A 20858-nucleotide genomic window follows, 5' to 3' on the forward strand; every position below is an offset into this window, starting at 1 on the left:
ATTAGTAAGCTAATATCAATGAAGAGCCACAATACATTACAAAGCAGTTCCACATGCATATTTCTACTTGTGCCAACTCCTGCTATGTGTTTTATATTCTTTATCTAATTTAACCTTCAGAGCAACCCAATAAAATAGGCTATTTTTGTCTCCATTTTATAAATGAAGAAGCATTCCTCTCCTATGTTCCCCTAATACCCTAGGCAACTCTCTAACATTACATTTGTCAGATTACATTACAATTATCTGTTTATGTGTCCTTTTGAAGGCAGGGATTGTTTTTTTCTTATTTACCTTATATCTCAAGCCTCTAAAACAATGACTGGCACACTATAATATCTGCCAAATAAATGAATAAAACAATTAATTAACCTGCCCAAGGTGGCGGGGCGGGGATTCAAAGCCATGTCTTCTAATTCCAATGCTCAAGCTCCTTGCACTACACCATACCACCTTCCAATAAACAAGAAATTTTAGGGCAGATGACACGATACACAGATTCCAAGGGCAAGAGTCCATACCCATTATGATACTATCACTGTGCACACATAAAATGCCCAGATTCTATCTTTCTAATAAGTGATTTGTAACTAGTGATTGTGCAATGACTCAAAACTACAGTATCTAACTTCTTTTTTTTTTTTTCCAGTACGCAAGCCTCTCACTGTTGTGGGCCTCTCCCGTTGCGGAGCACAGGCTCCGGATGTGCAGGCTCAGCGGCCATGGCTCACGGGCCCAGCCGTTCCGTGGCATGTGGGATCTTCCCAGACCGGGGCACGAACCCATGTCCCCTGCATCGGCAGGCGGACTCTCAACCACTGCGCCACCAGGGAAGCCCTCTAACTTCTTTTAATGGAAACTTCTAAGACTATTTAGAGTATCCACAGATATCAGCAAACAGCAACACCAAAAAGAGGACATTCAATGTGCAAAAGACCATACAATTCCATCCATTTGATGTGAAGTGCTGCAGACATATATAACTTCTAAATAGGGTTCACGCTCTTTGCCCCAAACAAAGAAGTTTCCTTTGCAGTCACGGACGGGTAAGAAATCAACCTCAATTAACTAAGGGCTTGCAGGGCTTCCTATGCATGTTAGGATAACTATGTTAATAACACTCTGTTCCCCCATCCCCATTTAGAAGGTTCTGGTCCCTCCCTAGGAAAAGAACCGGAGGCCATTTTGACATTATCTAGCAGAATCTATCCTCAGTAGCCCTGATGCAGGGAGCGTCCTCATCTTTCCTAACACCACTGGCATTAGGGAATCTTGGTCTGTCAGCTGTGACAGATCAGGTTCCAGGGAACCAAACAGTGTGCATGATTCATGAAAGCAGAATTTCTACCCAGTTACCTGCAGTGCAGAAACTAGGAAGGGGATCTAACTTCCACTGTAAACACTGTTTTCAAAAAAAACCTAGAGTATAAAAAGGAATAACAGAACAAAGCTTTTTTAAATTGCTCAGGATAAAATAGTATAAACATATGTAACCAAAAATTTTATTTTCACAGAAAAACTAGTTTAATTCTCAGGCTGCTTTTCACACCAACAAATTTTAAAGATTTTGAATTTTTTAAAAGAGTTCTTGGCATTTAAGTTGTTTTGTCAGACTCAATATGAAAAAATATACACTGAATCTTAATCAGAAGTATAAACTTGTGTCAATCAGCTTTATGGTTAATGTCAGATATGTGAAGTTAGGAAAGGTAATAGTGCAAATAGAGATTTGCCTATTTTATCACGCGGCTATCCTGATTTTGCATTTCTGATCATGTCTCAAAATTAGGGCTGAAAGTTAGGTCGTAATGTAAACATAGTGACTTTTTCCAAGACTGTTTATCTCTGTTACTTATCAGTATATAATGGAAAATACTCCAGGACTTTGGAGACAAATCTGTGTTCAAATCCTGGTTCTACCATTATTAGCAGTTTGAATTTGAACAAATTGAGCCAACATCCTAAACCTCCATTTCCCCATCTGTACCGGAAATAATAAAGCATATTAAAATACTGAAGAATTTGGTAACTACTGTTATATTTAGAAATAGTGCTGAACTCATTTTTAAGAATCTGAGATAAAAGCCTAACCCTCTGTCACCTAAATCTTTTCATCCAAGGTCAATATTGCATCGGAGAGAGGACTACCAGTAGAAAGAAAACACTTGAGAAAAATTATAAGTAATATTCACCTCCTTATCTGCCATTATTCTTGCTTCATCCACGGTCTCTCTGCTACCTGGAAAGTCTTCTTTTTCAAGGTCAAAAGTTTCAGGGGAACTTAGCTGTGTCTCTGTGATTTAAAAAATTAAAACTTCATTAATTTTCATTTTGTATTTTCATAGTTAAAGAAAACAAACACCTGTTTCCTTAAGCTTAGGGTATGATAATTCTGCAGTGGAAATACAGATCAAGTTTGTTTCTTCTTAAAGCTTTACTGAGGCATAATTTACATACAACAGAATTCACCAATTTTCAGTATACAGTATGGTGAGTTTCGACAAATATTTACAATGTATACATGGTATCATTTATACCACATCACCACCACCACAATCAAGATGTAAAATATTTCTAACAACCCCAAAAGTTCTCATATACCCCTCTGCAGTCAATCCTCCTCCTACTTGGCTCTCTGCAATGACCAACCTACTTTATGTTCCTAGAGTTCTGCCTTTTCTAGAATGTCATATCAATGAAATAACACAGTGTGTCATCTTTCATGTCTGACTTCTTTCATTTGGCATAATGTGTTTGAGAAGCATCCATGTTGTTACATATATCAGTAGTTCATTCCTTTTTACTGCTGAGTAGTATTCCATTGTATGGATATATTATAATTTCTTTATCCATTCATCAGTTAATCCATGTGGCTTCTTTCCAGCATAGCTCTGGTTTTAAAGTATATTTTTTTTGACAGAAAACAAAACACTGCCGATGCTAATTCTGAGGTTAAAGGGATGATTAGAGAAGACAAAAATTGGGAGCAGAAATAAAAATACATTCTCAACAAAGATATGCCTTTCTTTAATTATTCTTTAAGCAGCATTTATTCATTCAACATTAATGCAATAAATATTTATGGAAGAAGTTCCAGGTACTGTACAGGCTACTAGCAATATGGAGATGTAAGATGAGGTCTCTCATGGTCTCATTCAGGGGTCAGCAAACTATAGCTCATGGGCCAAATAGAGCCAGTTGCCTGTTTTTGAAAATAAAGTTTTATTGGAACACAGCCACATTCATTCTTCTTTATACTGTCTATGGTTACTTTTGAGTTAAAATAGCAGAGCTGAGTGTTTCAACAGACTGTATGGCCCACAAAGCCTAAAATATTTACTATCTAGTTTTTTATAGAAAAATTTTGCCGACTTCTGGTCTAGACACCTATCACTTGATATAACAAAAGAACACTAACAATATTTCAAAAAATGACAATAAATCTAGAAATTTATCTGAGAACACAATCCAGAAAGTTCTCTGTTATCTACACTATACACACTATACACCCAACTGGTATTATATATCTATGCTTCACAAATACAATGAGTGGAAAATGCTGGGCAAATAGTATACCTGAAAGGTACTGAGGTATCTTCTCAATCATCAAAGAATGATTATATACATTTCTAGTGTCAACTGTATTTTAATACATCATAATATTTTGAAAACTGGATGCACACACAGATTTTACCACCTTGTTGGAAAAAGACTTATAGTGCATAAACCTCAAAATCTTCTTTGTCAAGCCTCCCTGAGAGATATAACCAAAAAAGACATTTAGTCTGTTAGAAAATAAGAGTTGTTCACCGCTTGTACTACTGTAACAATAAAAGGTCTTTAATTAAGCTTTCTCTGGCTGAAATGTTCAACTATAGAGACAAATTAAGAGGACATTAGTTTCATAGAAGTAAATAATACTAGCATCACGCACAACATGGGCATAAGGCTGTAATCCTGCTTCTTCACTAATATGATGTTATAATTTTGAATAACAGACCCCTGGAACTGCCAGAAATATGAGACAAAACAAAATAGGTAAGATGGACTTCTATACTCAATCTGTGTTTTACCCATTTAGGACAAATTTTTATACACAGCTTCTAAATTATATATTTTATTTTTTATTGATGTATACTTGATTTACAATGTTTTGTTAATTTCTGCTGTACAGCAAAGTGATTCAGTTATACATACATATACATTCTTTTTTACATTCTTTTCCATTATGGTTTATCACAGGATATTGAATTCAGCTCCATGTGCCATACAATAGGACCCTGTTGTTTATCCATTCTATATATAATAGTTTGCATCTGCTAACCCAAACCTCCTGCTCAATCCCTCCCCCACCCCCTTCCCCCTTGGCAACCACAGGTCTGTTCTCTATGTGTGTGAGTCTGTTTCTGTTTCGTAGGTAGCTTCATCTGCATCATATTTTAGATTCCACATATAAATGATATAGTATTTATCTTTTTCTAACTTACTTCACTTAGTATGATAATCTCTAGTTCCATCCATGTTGCTGCAGATGGCATTATTTCATTCTTTTTTGTGGCTGAGTAGTATTCCATTGTACATATGTACCACATCTTCTTTCTCCAGTCATCTGTTGATGGACATTTAGGTTGCTTCCATGTCTTGGCTACTATGAACAGTGTTGCCATAAACACAGGAGTGCACGCATCTTTTTGAATTATAGTTTTGTCTGGATATATGCCTAAAAGTGGGATTGCTGGATCATATGGTAATTCTAATTTTTAGTTTTTTGAGGAAACTCCATACTGTTTTCCATCATGACTGCACCAACTTACATTACCAGCAACAGTGTAGGAGGATTCCCTTTTCTCCACACCCTCTCCAGCATTTGTTATTTGTAGACTTTTTAATGATGGCCATTCTGACCAGTGTGAGGTGGTACCTCATTGTAGTCTTGATTTGCATTTCTCTAATAATTAGCAATGTTGAGCATCTTTTCATGTGCCTATTGGCCATCTGTATTTCTTCTTTGGAGAAATGTCTATTTAGGTCTTCTGCCCATTTTTCGATTGGGTTGTTTTCTTTGTTGTTGAGTTGTATGAGCTGTTTGTATATTTTGGAAATTAAGTCCTTGTTGGTTGTATTGTTTGCAAATATTTTCTCCCATTCCGTTGGCTGCCTTTTTTGTTTGTTTATGGTTTCCTTTATTGTGCAAGAGCTTGTAAGTTTGATTAGGTCCCATTTGTTTAGTTTTGGTTTTATTTCTATTGCCTTGGGAGACTGACCTAATAAAGCATTGGTACAATTTATGTCAGAGAATGTTTTGCCTATGATCTCTTCTAGGAGTTTTACGGTATCATGTCTTATGTTTAAGTCTTTAAGCCACTAAATTAAAGGGACTGAGGAGTCTGACTCCATGGAGAAGTAGTTACACCTTCTTAGCAAAAGGAGCAGTAATGTTAGGGAAACCTTTTGTGATCTCATTTAGAAGTGGTTTATATCAGCAAACAGTTGGACTTAATTAGCAGGCTAATGACAGCAAGTCACGATCACAAAAATTATCTAACCGCAGTGATGAAGGGCTTACTTTTCATTAACTTTTCTCTCATTAAGGATTTCAATTGTATTTGCAGGTTCCTCCTGCAAGATCCCAGGGTGATGTCACATGCCATCATCCTAAACTTACTGGGTGACTTCCCAGCAGGATGGCATAAGTCAGCAGTCCCAGATGGAGAGGGAGTAATGCTATCCTTTCACAAAAGTAACACAGCATTCCTGACAGCTCCTGCCAAAATCATAGCAATTGGTAGAGGGGTCTCTTGGTGAGTATCATTAGGCAGCAATCTAAATAAATTTCAAATGAATTAAGAAACCACTTTCAATAAAAACAACAGTTAAACTTTAAAAGTAAGTACAGAAAGACCTTTACAATATGCTGCCAATTGTTTAAAAATAGTTACAGGACTTTCCTAGACTAATGTGTAAACTAAATGAGTCTCTGTAGAAAAAAAAACTTGAAAGAAACCAAAACAAGAAAACTACGAGTCTCTCTGACCCCGACAGGTTATACGCAACCTAAGGGAAAACTAGATATGACTTATGGTAACATTTGTCCAACACTTGCTGCCCAAAGAATTTAAACATTAAGAGGAAGTTCCTTAATCTCATATGAATACGGTTACTGATAATATATTAGGCCCCACTCTTAAGAAAAGCCAAAAATATATATAGAAGCTAAAACAAATTCCTTAGAAAGTAGTGGTTCATAATCACAAAATAATTCTTCATATTATACAATGATTCAACTCAAGAGTTCTCTTAGATAATGGATATTTTAGTTCATTTTAAATTATTTTGTGTATCAAAAACTATTCATGTGCAACTTTCAATGAACATCTCTCTCATACCTTAAAGTATTGATACATGTGTCTTCTCATCACCACTGTTAACAAAAAGCAAAGTATGATACTTAACCAGGTTAAGTATCTGTTCTGAGATTAAAAATAAGTCAGTGACAGAACTGTGCACAAAATTCAATTTCTGGACTCCCTATGCAATAGACCCCATGAATGGCAATGTAAAACTAACTAGTAAAAGCCTCAGGGTAAAAAACTCTTAATGACAGGCAGATTTGAGGACAACCCACTTTGAGAACTCATAAACCAAAACATAAAGTCCTCTTGGCTCTCAATGTAGAGTTAAATGCTATTCCTAATGCTTTGCTGCCATCTCTGATGAGGCTAGTATGCAAACAAGCAAACAAAACAGCCATGTTAATTTTAAACTAAACTATCTCTAAGAAGAGAAAAGGTGAGAAGCAGAGCCAATGTCCATCAAAAATGTGTGTGTGTGTGTGTGTGTGTGTGTGTGTGTGTGTGGAGAGACACACACACAAATCAATCACACGTAAACCTCCTGAGAGTGGGCTGGACAAGTCAGAAAAATTAAAAGGCACAAAAAGGTAGATAGCTAGGGATCAGAAACTAGTAAAATCACAGTGGGGTACTTACCAGGACACACAGTGATTTCCTCTGCAGAACTCTCTGGCATAAGGACTGAGCTTCTCTTACTGTTCAAAGTAGCAATGCTGAAAAAAGAACCAAACCCCCAGTGAATTCCCAGTAAAATAAATCAGAACATGGGGCCAAAAGCAATGGTCATTCACAAAGCCACAGGTAATCTGATATCTGCTGTCCAATACCACAAAAGCACAACAGGGAAGCAAGGAATCAGTAGTGAAAACTCCAAGCCAAAAACAGGGAAAATAAATATGCTTACAACTTTGGTTCCAGTGAAATCACTGAATGAAAAGAACCCCCTTTTGAAGTCTTCACAAAGGAAGGCTGAAGGGTAAGGACTATCAGACAAAAAAATCCACTCTAATAGAAGGACGTCAAAAGTGTTTTATAGCCTCCATCTCACCCTTCTGAAAGCTAGAGATTCGTAAACTCATAAGAGAAGATATGAAGATTCTTCTGACAACACAATAGCTTTCCCCTCACCTTGCAGTTAAATTTCCTCTTTATCTCAAGATATGGCTCTCCAAGCAACAAAACAAGATACAATTCCAAACTGCCCTACAACAAAAATCTGCCCAACCGGGGCTTCCCTAGTGGCGCAGTGGTTGAGAATCTGCCTGCCAATGCAGGGGACACAGGTTCGAGCCCTGGTCTGGGAAGATCCCACATGCTGTGGAGCAACTGGGCCCGTGAGCCACAACTACTGAGCCTGCGCATCTGGAGCCTGTGCTCCCAACAAGGGAGGCTGCGACAGTGAGAGGCCCGTACACCGCGATGAAGAGTGGCCCCCGCACCGTGATGAGGAGTGGCCCCCGCTTGCCACAACTAGAGAAAGCCCTCGCACAGAAACAAAGACCCAACACAGCCAAAAATAAATAAATAAATTTATTTTTTTTAAAAATCTGCCCAATCAAGTTGAATATCTCTTCTGAGAAAAACATAATTATGAATGGCACCCCTCATGCAACGTTCTGGTTTACCCTGCCTATTCATGGAGTGCAATCTCTTCCTGACATAGGAACACATGGCTGAGAGATCTGAGCATCTGAGCTAGTCCCGTCATGCTTCACAGAGCTTTACGATTAGTCTGATCAAGTATGCAAGAGAACGCTTAAAATCACAAATCCTCGGGCTTCCCTGGTGGCGCAGTGGTTGAGAGTCTGCCTGCCGATGCAGGGGACACGGGTTTGTGCCCCGGTCCAGGAAGATCCCCCATGCCGCGGAGCGGCTAGGCCCGTGAGCCATGGCCGCTGAGCCTGCACATCCAGAGCCTGTGCTCCTCAACGGGAGTGGCCACAACAGTGAGAGGCCCGCATACCGCAAAACAAACAAACAAACAAACAAAAAGAACAAAAAAACCCACACAAATCCTCACATCAACCAAGAACCACAAAGAAGAGAGAATAACCACCACTGATACATGATAAATAACTAAATCCTGATAGGAGACCACAAGTGATTTCTCCCTCTAAATAAAACACCTCAGAGCATTTGTTATAAACCTAAGCCAGAGACAGTTTATTCGGCACGTAACATTAGAGCTCTATTCAAAGGGTCCATCACAAAACAATTTGCTGACATTTATAAAATGGGCTAATCAATTTGAAGTCAAACCGCATTGCCTGCAATTCCAACTCTCTCCTGGTGACAAGGCGTATAATCATTTATTAAAACCTACATCTGCTCTGCAGAAGGCTCACCACAACAAAGCAGAGTGGCCTGCAGGAAGCAGAAGGCCTACTCTGGTTAAAACCACTTCCAAAACTGTCTTAACAGCAGGAGAATCAAACCACAGCCATATTCTTTAGCTCAGGAAGAAATACCTAGTACTATCAACTTAACCAAAAGCCTAAGAACACCAACTAAATTACAAAATGACAAATGGCAATTGGGTCTCAACTTCTGTTTGGGAGATGAAGGTCAGTTAACACAAAATTAAGCTCTTGAGTAATCCTCAAAGGTCAACTACCAATAAAAGGGAAAAGTAATTGGAAGCCTGATCTAGTCAATAAGTGTAGTTTGTAACCAATCAACCTCTACATATTATTAAAGTGAGAAGATTTAAGAAGGTAACCCCAGCAATCAAACCATCAAGAATAACTGAGGAGGTAATACAAATACAACCATTTAAGGAAAGATGAGACAAAATCAGATTAAAAGTGGCATAGGACAGGGAGTGAGGGTGATACAGGTTCTGTGTGGCCTGAAAAATATAAAAGCTTCAAAGAGAATGCAAATCTTAAGAGCAGACTTAAAAGATGTGTATGGTTTAGATATGCAGATAAAATAAGCATAAGCAGAGGGAACAAAGGGAGAAAGGACTAGAAGGACCATGAAGAAATCAGTCTAGAGCCCTTCTTATTGGCATAGGAAGCTAGTATAGTTAGTTAAGAGAGTAGCAGGATGGGGCTTCCCTGGTGGCGCAGTGGTTGAGAGTCCGCCTGCCGATGCAGGGGACACAGGTTCATGCCCCGGTCCGGGAAGATCCCACATGCCGCAGAGCGGCTGGGCCCGTGAGCCATGGCCACTGGGCCTGCACGTCCAGAGGCTGTGCTCCGCAACGGGAGAGGCCACGGCAGTGAGAGGCCCACATACCGCAAAAAAAAAAAAAAGAGAGAGAGAGAGTAACAGGATGTAACCACTTTTCAGGAATAGTACAGATGGAATTTGTGCCAAGACCGTTGGATTAGACAAGTAAACCTCTAAGATCTCTCCCATCCTAATATTCTAGACTTCTATAAGATGCATATTTGAGAACTGGGAGATAATGATTTCTCCTAGGCTGTATGTATAAAAGAGCCAAAAGGTCCCTGGGAAAGCTGTTCCAATACAGTGTCACTCATGTGGTTCATCTCTTTCATTCTGGTACTATCAGAGGAGAATTCAGACCCATAATGACATATAATTTTACCTCTGTGGGGCAGGTACAGAATTTCCTTCTTCAGAAGTTTCTTCAACGAACAGCCCTTGGGAAGACTGCAAAGAAATATGTAACATCCTAAATATATAGGCACAGATGAACTGGTTTCTCTTCCTTTCAAAAAAAAATTTAATTGTTCAACATTATCACTCAGCAATTAGTAATAAGAATAAAACATTTTACAAAAGTCAGTGAGTTTAAATAAAAAGAACATATCCTGTGGAGTCAGAACACTGGAATTTAAATCATGGGTGAATCAGCTGTTAACTTTGTAATCTTGGGTAAGTCACATCTGAATCTGCTTCCTCATCTTAAAATAGTATTAACAATTGCCTCACAGAGTGTTACTGTGAGAATTAAACAAGATAATATATATGATGCACTGTGTAAAATGCAAGACGTATAAATATTAATTGGTGAGTCAAATGAATTATGATTTCAGAAAAGCAACTATGAAGCTTTTGTTGTGGAAGGAAGAGATACAGAGAAAAGTTCAGTTCTCAGTGGAAAGAAGTCTCTCTTGCACAACCAAGCCATAACATAGGCTATCCAAAAGAAAGGGTTACAAAGATTCCTTTTGCTAAAAATCTGCCACTATGGTTTTAATATGTGGCCACAAAGATATCTTTTAAGAAACGTAACAAATAGGGACTGGCTAAGAAAAAAAATTATTTTCTTTGATTAATAGTAGAGTTGGGGGTTTCCCTGGTGGCGCAGTGGTTGAGAGTCCGCCTGCCGATGTAGGGGACACGGGTTCGTGTCCCGGTCCGGGAAGATCCCACATGCCGTGGAGTGGCTAGGCCCGTGAGCCATGGCTGCTGAGCCTGCGCGTCCGGAGCCTGTGCTCCGCAACGGGAGAGGCCACAACAGTGAGAGGCCCACGTACCGCAAAAAAAAAAAAAAAAAAAATAGCAGAGTCGGTGCAAATGTTAACGCATTAAATGTAGGTGCACAGCAGAGTGTGGAAAAAGTAGCTACTGCTGCCTTACGGGTACTTCTGAGGAAGTGCCTGGGCTGTGAGGCTTATTCCAATAGATGTAAAGCTACTGGCTGAAATTTTCAGGGTCTCCTAACAGGATATAAATAACCTAAACGAGTTAGGCACCTCTATACCACTCAGGTAAATGATGAAATATACTAAAAACAGGAATAGCCTAGATGAGCCTTCAGTCAAAGGGAAGATAAAGCTGTACAATGATTGGGAATGTAGTCATTATGACAAATGAGGGCTGAACAAAACTGTCAAAAGGACTAAAACACAACAGAAATAAATACTTCACCTGACTGTGTGAACTCAGTGGTGACAAAACAGTTTTATTTCTATCTCAAAAAAAAAGGTAAATACTGACACCTGGTGTCCGTTTAACAGAATTTTACCTTGTTAGAATGACTAGCCAACTAAGCCTTTGGCTTCAGAAGCAAACAAGGTACTGATTAATAAGTTATGAGATACCTCCACCTCTACCTCAGGCTAAACATATCTCTTCCTTTTTCCCAGTGTAATTTTTAAAAAAAATTATTGTACACCTATTATGTGCCAGGCCTATGCTAATCCCTTTACATGTATTATCTCCTTTAACCTTCACAAGAACCTTCTGAGGTAGAAGCTATTAATGTATTTTAGAAATGAGGAAAGTGAAACTTTGACAGGTTAAATAATCTTCCCAAAATCACAGAGCTGTTCAAAGTGGAGCCTGGGCCTTTCTGACTCCAAAATCCATGCTCTAACCACTACAGCTATGTTGTTTAGTCAAATAATTTTCTTCCTAACCATTTCAACATAGAATCCCAAGACTGTCTTCATTTCAATAAACCATTTTTAATTCCTAAACTTATACCTCAATGGCAGTAATCTAAACACGGGTAAAGTAAGGTTCTTCCAGAATATGAAAATTAACAGAGCAAAACAAGCAGACAAAATTTGATTAGAATATCCAAGTCTAATCAAGGTGAACAGAGAAGCATGACAGGAATGTAACTTTCACTAAGGAAGCTGTGGCCTAATCAAAACATTGCACTCTGCCTGAACAAATAATATGTTAATGGAAAGGGATAGTTAGCAACAAATCTAAAAGGGAAAAATCCAAAGACACAGAATCAAGCAGTGTCTTCAATACCATGGTCTGGAAGTGAAAGTTAACAGACACATCATCTGATCACCACAGAAATGTCCTCTGCTGCAGGCACTAGTAGCTTATCAGGTCTTTCCAAAGACTAGTTGAATCACCCCTTAAAACTTCCATTTTCTGATTATTATTTCAGCCTTCCAGATTCCTTCATCCTAGAAAAAGGTATGATGGTGGGCTTGAGTATTCTGGTTAATGAAAATGTCTCTCTTCCATAATAAATTAATAAACTGACATTTGGTACACATACCAGCTTGAAATTTGGTTAATCAAAGTCAGTTCTCACATTCCCACAGAATCTGGTCATTTCTAAGAAAGAAATCCCAGTACCTGGACTGAAAAATTAAGGATCAGACCCTAAAAAGTAGGGACCACATCAATATACTAACCCTCCTCTCCCTGCTGTACAGCCATCAAGATGACCTCTCCATCTTCATTAACAACTTCCCTATAATTGCAGTGATGCCAGAAACCAGTTATCATCTGATCCAAACTGTTCAGTCTATGTCAAGTTTTTATAACCTAAGCAATTTGCCCCAGGGTGAATGTTTCTCTGAGTCCCTATTTCTGGGACTCTCTTGCTATCTCTATCAACCAAGGTGTCTCAAATGTGGGCAGTTCCAGCAAAGCCATAATCAATAGAAAATGTTTAACAAACACAAACTCTTTCTACGCACAGTTCCTGAAAGCAAAAGACCAAGATAAGACAAGAAATTACAATTGCAAGACTTTCATTATTTGCCTATAAAATTAGTTAAGTTGATTTCTCTGTTTTGTTTTTTTAAAGACGCTATTCTACATCAGCAAGGCTGCAGTGAACTAGGCATTCTCATACATTGCTGGAAGGAAAGAGTGTAAAAATTTGAACAATCTTTCTTAAAAGCAATTTAGCAGTAAATAGCAGGTCTTTTTTTTTTTATGTTCCTAACTCTTTAACCCAGCATTTTTCTGGCTCCCTATCTCTAAAGACACTAATCTTAAATAAATAAAAGTTTTACTTAGAAAGATGTTAATCACAAAACTGAAATACCCAGCAATAGGAAAATGATTTAAATATTACCATAAACTTATAAGCCAAAATATTATAGTAATTAAAAATGAGATCTATAATTTTAACATCATAAGAAAGTTTACATAATGTTAACTTAAAAATATAAAAATACAGTAATATGATATAAACCATACAAAAAAATAGGCATAGAAAAAAAGATGAAGGAATACATCACTGGATGGTAGGACTGTGGATACTTTGTTCTTTACACTTTTTTGCATTTTTCAATAGTTCTAAGTGATTTCTAAAAATAATGTTAATGACTAAACTGAATATTTACTAGGTTGTCTACCTGGTCTCCTTTTACTGAGGACTGTTCCTCACCCCTCGCACAGGCTCACAGCCATTTGTACAATTTGGAACATACCCGCTTTGGGCCACAGACAACTGGGCTGGGGACGGCTACTAGTTCTAAATGGGCCATAAGTCATTTCCTAGAAGTTTGAAGTTGGAACTGGGAAAGAATAAATCTCCTGTAACCTGTATTTAAACTTTGGGAACTGTAGGATCAATATCTTCCACCTACCACGTGAAACAGAGAAGCAAAGTAAGCCAGTTTGCAGGGAGGAAAATGAAGCAGACACAATATAACTACGAGATACAGACGAATCTTCCAGACCTAGTGCCTTATCCAGGCTTGGTTTACCATTCTGTTTTAGAATTTATGAGGTACCCTATTTCCTTATGATGAAGTCCTCTTTTTAATTAAGCTAGCTTGATTTAGTTTGTTATAGCCAAACAGTACCAATTAATAATACCATGTGTAGTATTTGGTGGCCTGTTCATGAAGTTAGAGAACTTCAACCTAATAAGGCCAGCCACTAGGTTCTAACCACTTCCAGCCTATTCTAAAGGCACTGCTTTCAAACCTCAGAACCTGACACAAGTCTATGCTCTAGAACTCTGGCCCCTGGGATCTTTCAAGCTAATGACTTGAATTACAGTAAATCATTAAGTGTTCACTCTGTGGAGTTACTTTATTCTTTTAAGAGGAAGTATCGGGCTTCCCTGGTGGCACAGTGGTTGAGAGTCCGCCTGCAGATGCAGGGGACATGGGTTCGTGCCCTGGTCTGGGAAGATCCCACATACCGCGGAGCTGAGCCATGGCCGCTGAGCCTGCGCGTCCGGAGCCTGTGCTCCGCAACGGGAGAGGCCACAACAGTGAGAGGCCCGCGTACCGCAAAGAAAAAAAAAAAAAAAGAGGAAGTATCTCTGAATCACAATGAATAAATAAAATGTTATAAGCATAACCTAACTTTACTTTGGAAAAGAGGCAAGTCACTAGAAGAACTGTTAAGAAAAATGTTTTCTCCTCCCACGTAGCTATGTTTCTAGAATGTGAATGAAAAAGGTTGTTAGGGAAGAATAATTCCCATACATATTCTCAATGAATAACCTTCTGGTCCCTTAGAGAAAACTACCATTTACTGAGTGGCTATAATCTCCTAAGCATTATACTAGACATTCACATAATTCACTTTAATCATTAAAACTACTGAAAGATATGAATTACTACTCCCATTTTACAGATGTTTACAGATGTTTTTAAACTGAGATTCAGAGGCTAAGTGGCTTTCTCAAAGGCAGAGTCACTAAAACACTGAAGTCAAAATTCAAACTCCAAATCCATGCTCTCTACACAATGCTATGAAATTTCTCATAGCTACCATATCTTGAACCCTTATCATAAAAGAGACAGAACAGGATATTAGCAAAACAAAACCAAAAACTCAAGAGTCCAATAACAGAAACAGTGACAGAAAATAGTAAAGTAATAAAACAGAATACTCTTGAAAATTAGTTTATAAAGAATTCGTAATTATATGATTGTTTTTATAATACTTAGAGAAAAAACAGAAAAGATAGAATATAAGCTTACTCTATTACATATACAACCTATACATCTATATAATATTATCTAGATATCTCAGAAAAAGACTTAAAAGGCAACCTAAATGTCCCCAAACAGGGAATTGTTTTCAGTAAATTACTGAAAATCACCACAAGCAAAATCAGAAATACACCATTATGTGAGGGAAAAAATAAACTGGAAAACTATCTGCATTTCCTAACACAAAGGACCACTTCCCCTAATACATAAAGGGTGCCTACAAACCACTAAGAAAAAGACTATGGTAAAAGAAAAATGCCCATAAGATCTAAACAGACAGAAAAGGAAATACAAATGGGTCTCAACTACACAGGAGAAAAGTGCAAATTAAGACTGCATTGTGGGACTTCCCTGATGGAGCAGTGGTTAAGAATCCGCCTGCCAATGCAGGGGACATGGGTTCGATCCCTCTGGGAAGATCCCACATGCCACGGAGCAACTAAGCCCAGGCACCGCAACTACTGAGCCTGCACTCTAGAGCCCACGAGCCACAACTACTGAGCCCTCACGCCACAACTACTGAAGCCCGCATGCTCTAGGGCCCACGTGCCGCAACTACTGAGCCCATGTGCCTAGAGCCTGTGCTCCACAACAAGAGAAGCCACAGCAGTGAGAAACCCACGCACCACAACAAAGAGTAGCCCCCACTCGCTACAACTAGAGAAAGCCCGTGCGCAGCAATGAAGACCCAACACAGCCAAAAAAGACTGCGATACTATGTTTCATCTCTCAGACTGGCAGTACAGTCCTGATAATACTGTACTGGTATGGGTATGGGGAAGCTGGTACTCATACAACCTCTACAGAAGGCAATTTACGAACAGCTAGCAAAATTGTAAATATATATATACTTTGATCCACCAATTATATCAACAAGAAGTTATCCTACAAAATCTCCCATGTAGATGAAACATCTTATGCACAAGAGTAATAATCCTCTTCCAATTAAAAAAAAAAAAGAGTGATAATCACTGCAGTAGTGTTTGTGACTACTATTTTGGAAACGACCTAAATGTCCACCAATAGGGGCACTAGATAAACTCATCCATACATGACATATTACACAGTCCCCTCACCCCCACCCAAAAAGAAGAAAATTTTTAGGTACTATTATAGAATGATCTCACAGAGATAGTAAATGAAAAAAGCAACGTGCAGAATAATGTGGAATATGCTATCAGCTGTGTAAAATGTGAGGAAAAGAATATGTATACACATTTGCTTGTACTACATGAAATATCTTGGAAGGATACACTAGAAACTAGTAATAAATGTTGACTCCAGGGAGGGGAACTGGTTGGCTGGGGATGGGGATAGGAGACAAACTTTTTATTTATAGCTTTTTGAATTTTGAGCCAGTTGAACATTATTACCTATTCAAAAACTTAACTTTTTAGATATACATATTTTAAAACAAAAAATAAATTTATGACATATCCATCTGATAGAATAATGTTTTCAAGTATACATAATAGGAAAAGATCAAAGATAAGCTATTAAATAGGGGAAAGGAACAAAGTTTACACAGAAGAGTCTTCATTTTGTTGAAAAATTAAAAAGAAAATGGTATTTTTATATGCACAGAAATAATAATGGTTGCCTCTTAGTGCTGGGATTATGGGCAATTTTTTCTTCTTTACACTCTTCTGTACTTTCCTAATTTTCCACAGTGAGCATATGCTACTTTAAAAATCAGGGGGGCAAAAACACAAAAAGAACAGATAGCTAAAATAATCCTTTCTTTAATCATCCTTAATTACAGCATCACTGACCCTTACCTGACCATGACTGGTTGTTGGTTCTTCCTCCAACAAAAGTTTCTCTTTCAAGCTTTTAATTGGGCTTTCTTGGAAATCCTTGGTTTTTGAGTGCCAGACAGATGCCCTAGACTCCTGCCTCTCCTCTTTGTCTTCATCTCCCATATCTTCTGAGATGCGTTCATTTTTTTCACTAGCCTGATCTCCTTGGCCCCATTCATTCTGGATCAGAGAAGGAGGTCTAGGTAACACTGGTTCCCCAAACCCCTTTTTTTTTAAGAGCTGCCTCTGAGCCATTTTCAGGCTCTTTTGATAAACCTCCAACTGGCAGAGAATGACCTTGGTATATTGGTTAGGGTCTACTCCAGCAGGGCAGAATGGAACACCCCAGAAGTAGTGCACAGCGCCCCCAATGTCCTGGAGACCTTTGGCATCTGCTGGGGTAGGCAAACAGTGCCTAGATGTGTCCCCCCTACCCTGGGCAGCTTTGTGAAAAGCACAACCCTTCCCAGTACTTTCCTGTGGCTTCCCACACTGTGTGCGCTCAGCCAAGCGGCCAGTACATCTGTCAAAACATTTAACGTTCTCATTCTCAAACACTGGCTGGCTTGACTGGTCCCAGCTTCCTGAGCTGCCAGAGACCGGCTCCTCTTCAGTGTTTGCAGTGCGGTCCCAAGGCTCCTCTCTTTCCTCAGACTCGTTTCCCTGACTGATATGTGAGCCTTTAAACAGTGATGGAGGTACCAGCTGCCATATGCCTGTAGGTATTTGAGAAAAAGTAGGGCTAAGGACAAACCATTTTTTATTAAGAGGGCTTGGTAAGTTATCAAGAATTACATAAAGTGGGTAAAAAAAGGCTCTCCTTTGGGTTTAACCAAAAGTTGGCTTTTCCTTGGAGATAAAAGTATGCTGGATATTAGTGAGATCTCAACTACTTTCTGATTTAACCTCTTTAATACCACCAAAGGGATTCTGGACATTTCTGTATATCTACTCTCAGCATGATATCCCTGTTATATGGTTATACTTGATGAGAAGGAGCCAGAACAGGGAGACATGCCTTCAGTGGTCCCAGAGTCTGTGGTTTTCTCTTGGTGGGACTGTGAAGATGGTCCAGCGGCCAGAGGTCGAGATCTGGTAGCAGAAGCATCAGAAGGCCGGCAACTCTGAAACAAGTGATCCCACACCAGACCAGGTTTATTATTAAGATAGCTATACAGGAAGGGTCACAGGAAAGGACAAGAAGGGGAGTCCACGGTCCCTAAGAGATTCTCCTCTCCAAAACGTAGATGCTCAATTCAAATGAATTCCACAACATGTACTGCATTCCTACTATGTGCAAAGTGCTATACTAGAACACTATATTAAACCCTTTTCTAATATAGAGAGGTGAATGGCATAAAGGATGGCTCACGACCTGCCACTGGCAAATATCTTTCACATTTAAAATAATTTCAATTACACATATTCAAATCACAATTAAATATTATTTGAAAAATTTTTAAGACTGCTCATTTTTTCTCTCCATAACCCACCTCTGGTTCTCATTCCCTTTGCTCTCCCCACAAAACAAGGGAGTTTTATCTATCTTGCTTATCTTGCTCCCTTTTGGTTTCTTGACACTCAATAACTCTTTTCAGAAGCTGCCAACTACTATGGTTCTCTTAAGCTATGGACTGAAAATCTCTGAGGTGGAAAACTTTCATACAGAATTAACAAAACACTTCAAATTGAGTTCATCAACAATTCAACACAGACTTAAAAATTATTATGGGAAATATCTGTTACTTGAAAACCGTATGAACTACTATAACTAGTTCCTAATGCAGCCATAACACTGCAGAAATAAAAAACTATTGCTGATGAATCCTCACCAACTTTTTCCACATAGCATATTTACATTCAGGCTTTCAGCAATGGCTTTCCTCAAGAGCTCCTCTTCTTCCTCCTCCTGGCTGTTCACCTCCCTAGCTTCCTGTTCACTCATTTTGACAGCCAAAGCAAACTGTTCTTCTTCTGTCATTTCTGTAAGAAGATCGGGAAAAGAGAGAGAAGGACACCACAAACATTGAATCAGCACGTAGACAAGAAACAAAATTATTAAACTTTTCAAGCAGAGACACTACAGACCATTTAGTACAATTTTATAATTTTACAAATGAGGAAAGCCCCAAAAGGTAAGGTGCTGGCAAAGATCAGTAGCAGCAGTTACAAGAATCCTGGGTTAACTAGACTGTGAACTCCCATGAAGGCAGAGTTTCTGCCTATTTTTGTTCACTGTTGTATCTCCAGCACAAGAAAAGAGTACCTGGCACCTGGTAGATATTCAATAAATATCTGGTGAATGAATAAATAAGAGGAACTAACTCCCACTCCAGGGCTTTTTGCTACATATCACTTTATACATATTTGCTTCAAGCTCAACATTTAACTAGAATAATTTTACTCTTCAGAATCCTCTGATTTACCCAGTAGAAAAGAACATTTCTAACGACCAGAATTTCATCTCCAAACACCATTTCCCATTAAAAGCAACTGGGTTACCTCGGAGAGAAATAGTTGATTCCAAGTCTGCAGCATGAAATGTAGAAGATGAACCAGAATATCTATCATATCTGTGAGCAATGAATCTATCCGATATAACTAGGGTCATATCAAAAGAACTCATGAGCCAACTTAAAAAGGTTCTCACTGGCTAAAAATGGGACCACTGGAACATCAATAAGGATAATGAATGCAATGAATTAAAACACACTAAATATGTCTAAATCTATGAGTTCATAATAGTACTTAAAAAAAAAACAACTAACTGGTCACTGTTGAAGAATATTAGTGAATCAACTATTCTGAAAACTGGTAAATAAAAGGATAGAGAATCAAGCTTTTGTTCTACTCTTCCAACACAAGCTATACTACTGGGTAACCAACCAGGTGAAAAGAAGTTTCTCTTTAAAGAATTATTCCAGCTAATAAATAGAAATGACAGAATTAGAATATTGCCATTTTAGAGTCTGTCATACAGAGTGAGGTAAGCCAGAAAGAGAAAAACATATATCGTATATTAACACATATATGTGCAATCTAGAAAAACAGTACAGGTAAACTTATTTGCAGGGCAGAAACAGAGATGTAGATGTAGAGAACGGACATGTGGACACGGGGGGTAGGAGACAGTGGGATGAATTGAGAGATTAGGTTTGACATAAATACACTACCATGTGTAAAATACATAGCTAGTGGGAACCTGCTGTATAGCACAGGGAGCTCAGCTCGGTGCTCTGTGACAACCTAGATGAGGGGGGTGGGGGGTGGGGATGGGAGGGAGGTCCAAGGGGGAGGGGATGTACATATACATATAGCTGATTCACTTCATTGTACAGCAGAAACTAACACAACATTATAAAGCAATTTTACTCCAATATAAAAAAAATAAGAATATTGCCATTTTGTATATTACCTATGGAGAGGATTTTGGCAATGTCTAACAAACTACATATATGAAACAGCAATCCCAATTCTAGCAATTTACTCTAATGAAATATTTCCAATTTTTTAAAAAAGTAAATAGGCACTATATTTTTCACTGCAACACTGTTTGAATTTGCAAAACACCAGAGTCCACATGACTACAATAGGACATTGCTTGAATAAACTCAGGTATACATACATAAAACTGTAAAGAAGAATAAGGAAGGTATCTATGGTCTGGGAACAGAATGATTTCAAAGATACGGTAATAAGTTAAAAAAAAAACACAAAAGAGTATACAGTATGCTACTTTTTGCAAAGACTGACACAGGAAGGAAAAATTAGAAACTAATGCACGTGGTTATATATAGGTAGTTGGGCAAAAAGTGGAAGGGGTAGGGAGGGAGTGACATTTCTCTGCATATACCTTTTTGTATATCCTTGACTTAACCAGGTAAAGGTTAAACCTATTTTTAAAAAGTAAAATAAAATCAATAAGGATGAGGGATCCCTAAAATTGAATCTCCACATAAAAAATTCACCCAAATGAATCTGAAGTGACCTTAATGAGAATGAAAGCATAACATATCAAAATTTGTGGAAGGTACCTAACACAATGTTTACAGGGAAACGTATAGCTATACATG

At 38.4% G+C, this 20858-nt stretch overlaps 1 protein-coding gene across 4 annotated transcripts in view; it reads right to left on the minus strand.

Moving 5' to 3' along the window:
* Positions 1-20858, minus strand: part of LOC111169844 (BRCA1-A complex subunit RAP80) — a 137318-nt gene that overhangs the window by 44144 nt on the left and 72316 nt on the right. For all 4 annotated transcript variants that reach the window (XM_089909722.1, XM_089909721.1, XM_089909724.1 and 1 more), the window contains exons 4-9: positions 18644-18768; positions 17810-17909; positions 16765-17507; positions 9910-9974; positions 6990-7066; positions 2193-2293 (exon numbers count right to left, since the gene is read on the minus strand). In XM_089909722.1, the coding sequence (XP_089765848.1) occupies positions 2193-2293; positions 6990-7066; positions 9910-9974; positions 16765-17507; positions 17810-17909; positions 18644-18768 (1211 nt within the window). The remainder of the gene's footprint in view (positions 1-2192; positions 2294-6989; positions 7067-9909; positions 9975-16764; positions 17508-17809; positions 17910-18643; positions 18769-20858) is intronic.

Source organism: Delphinapterus leucas, chromosome 3 (genome assembly GCF_059928025.1).
Source record: "Delphinapterus leucas isolate spDelLeu-1000000601 "Yukka" chromosome 3, BTC_Dleu_Yukka2, whole genome shotgun sequence".
Lineage (NCBI taxonomy): Eukaryota > Metazoa > Chordata > Mammalia > Artiodactyla > Monodontidae > Delphinapterus > Delphinapterus leucas.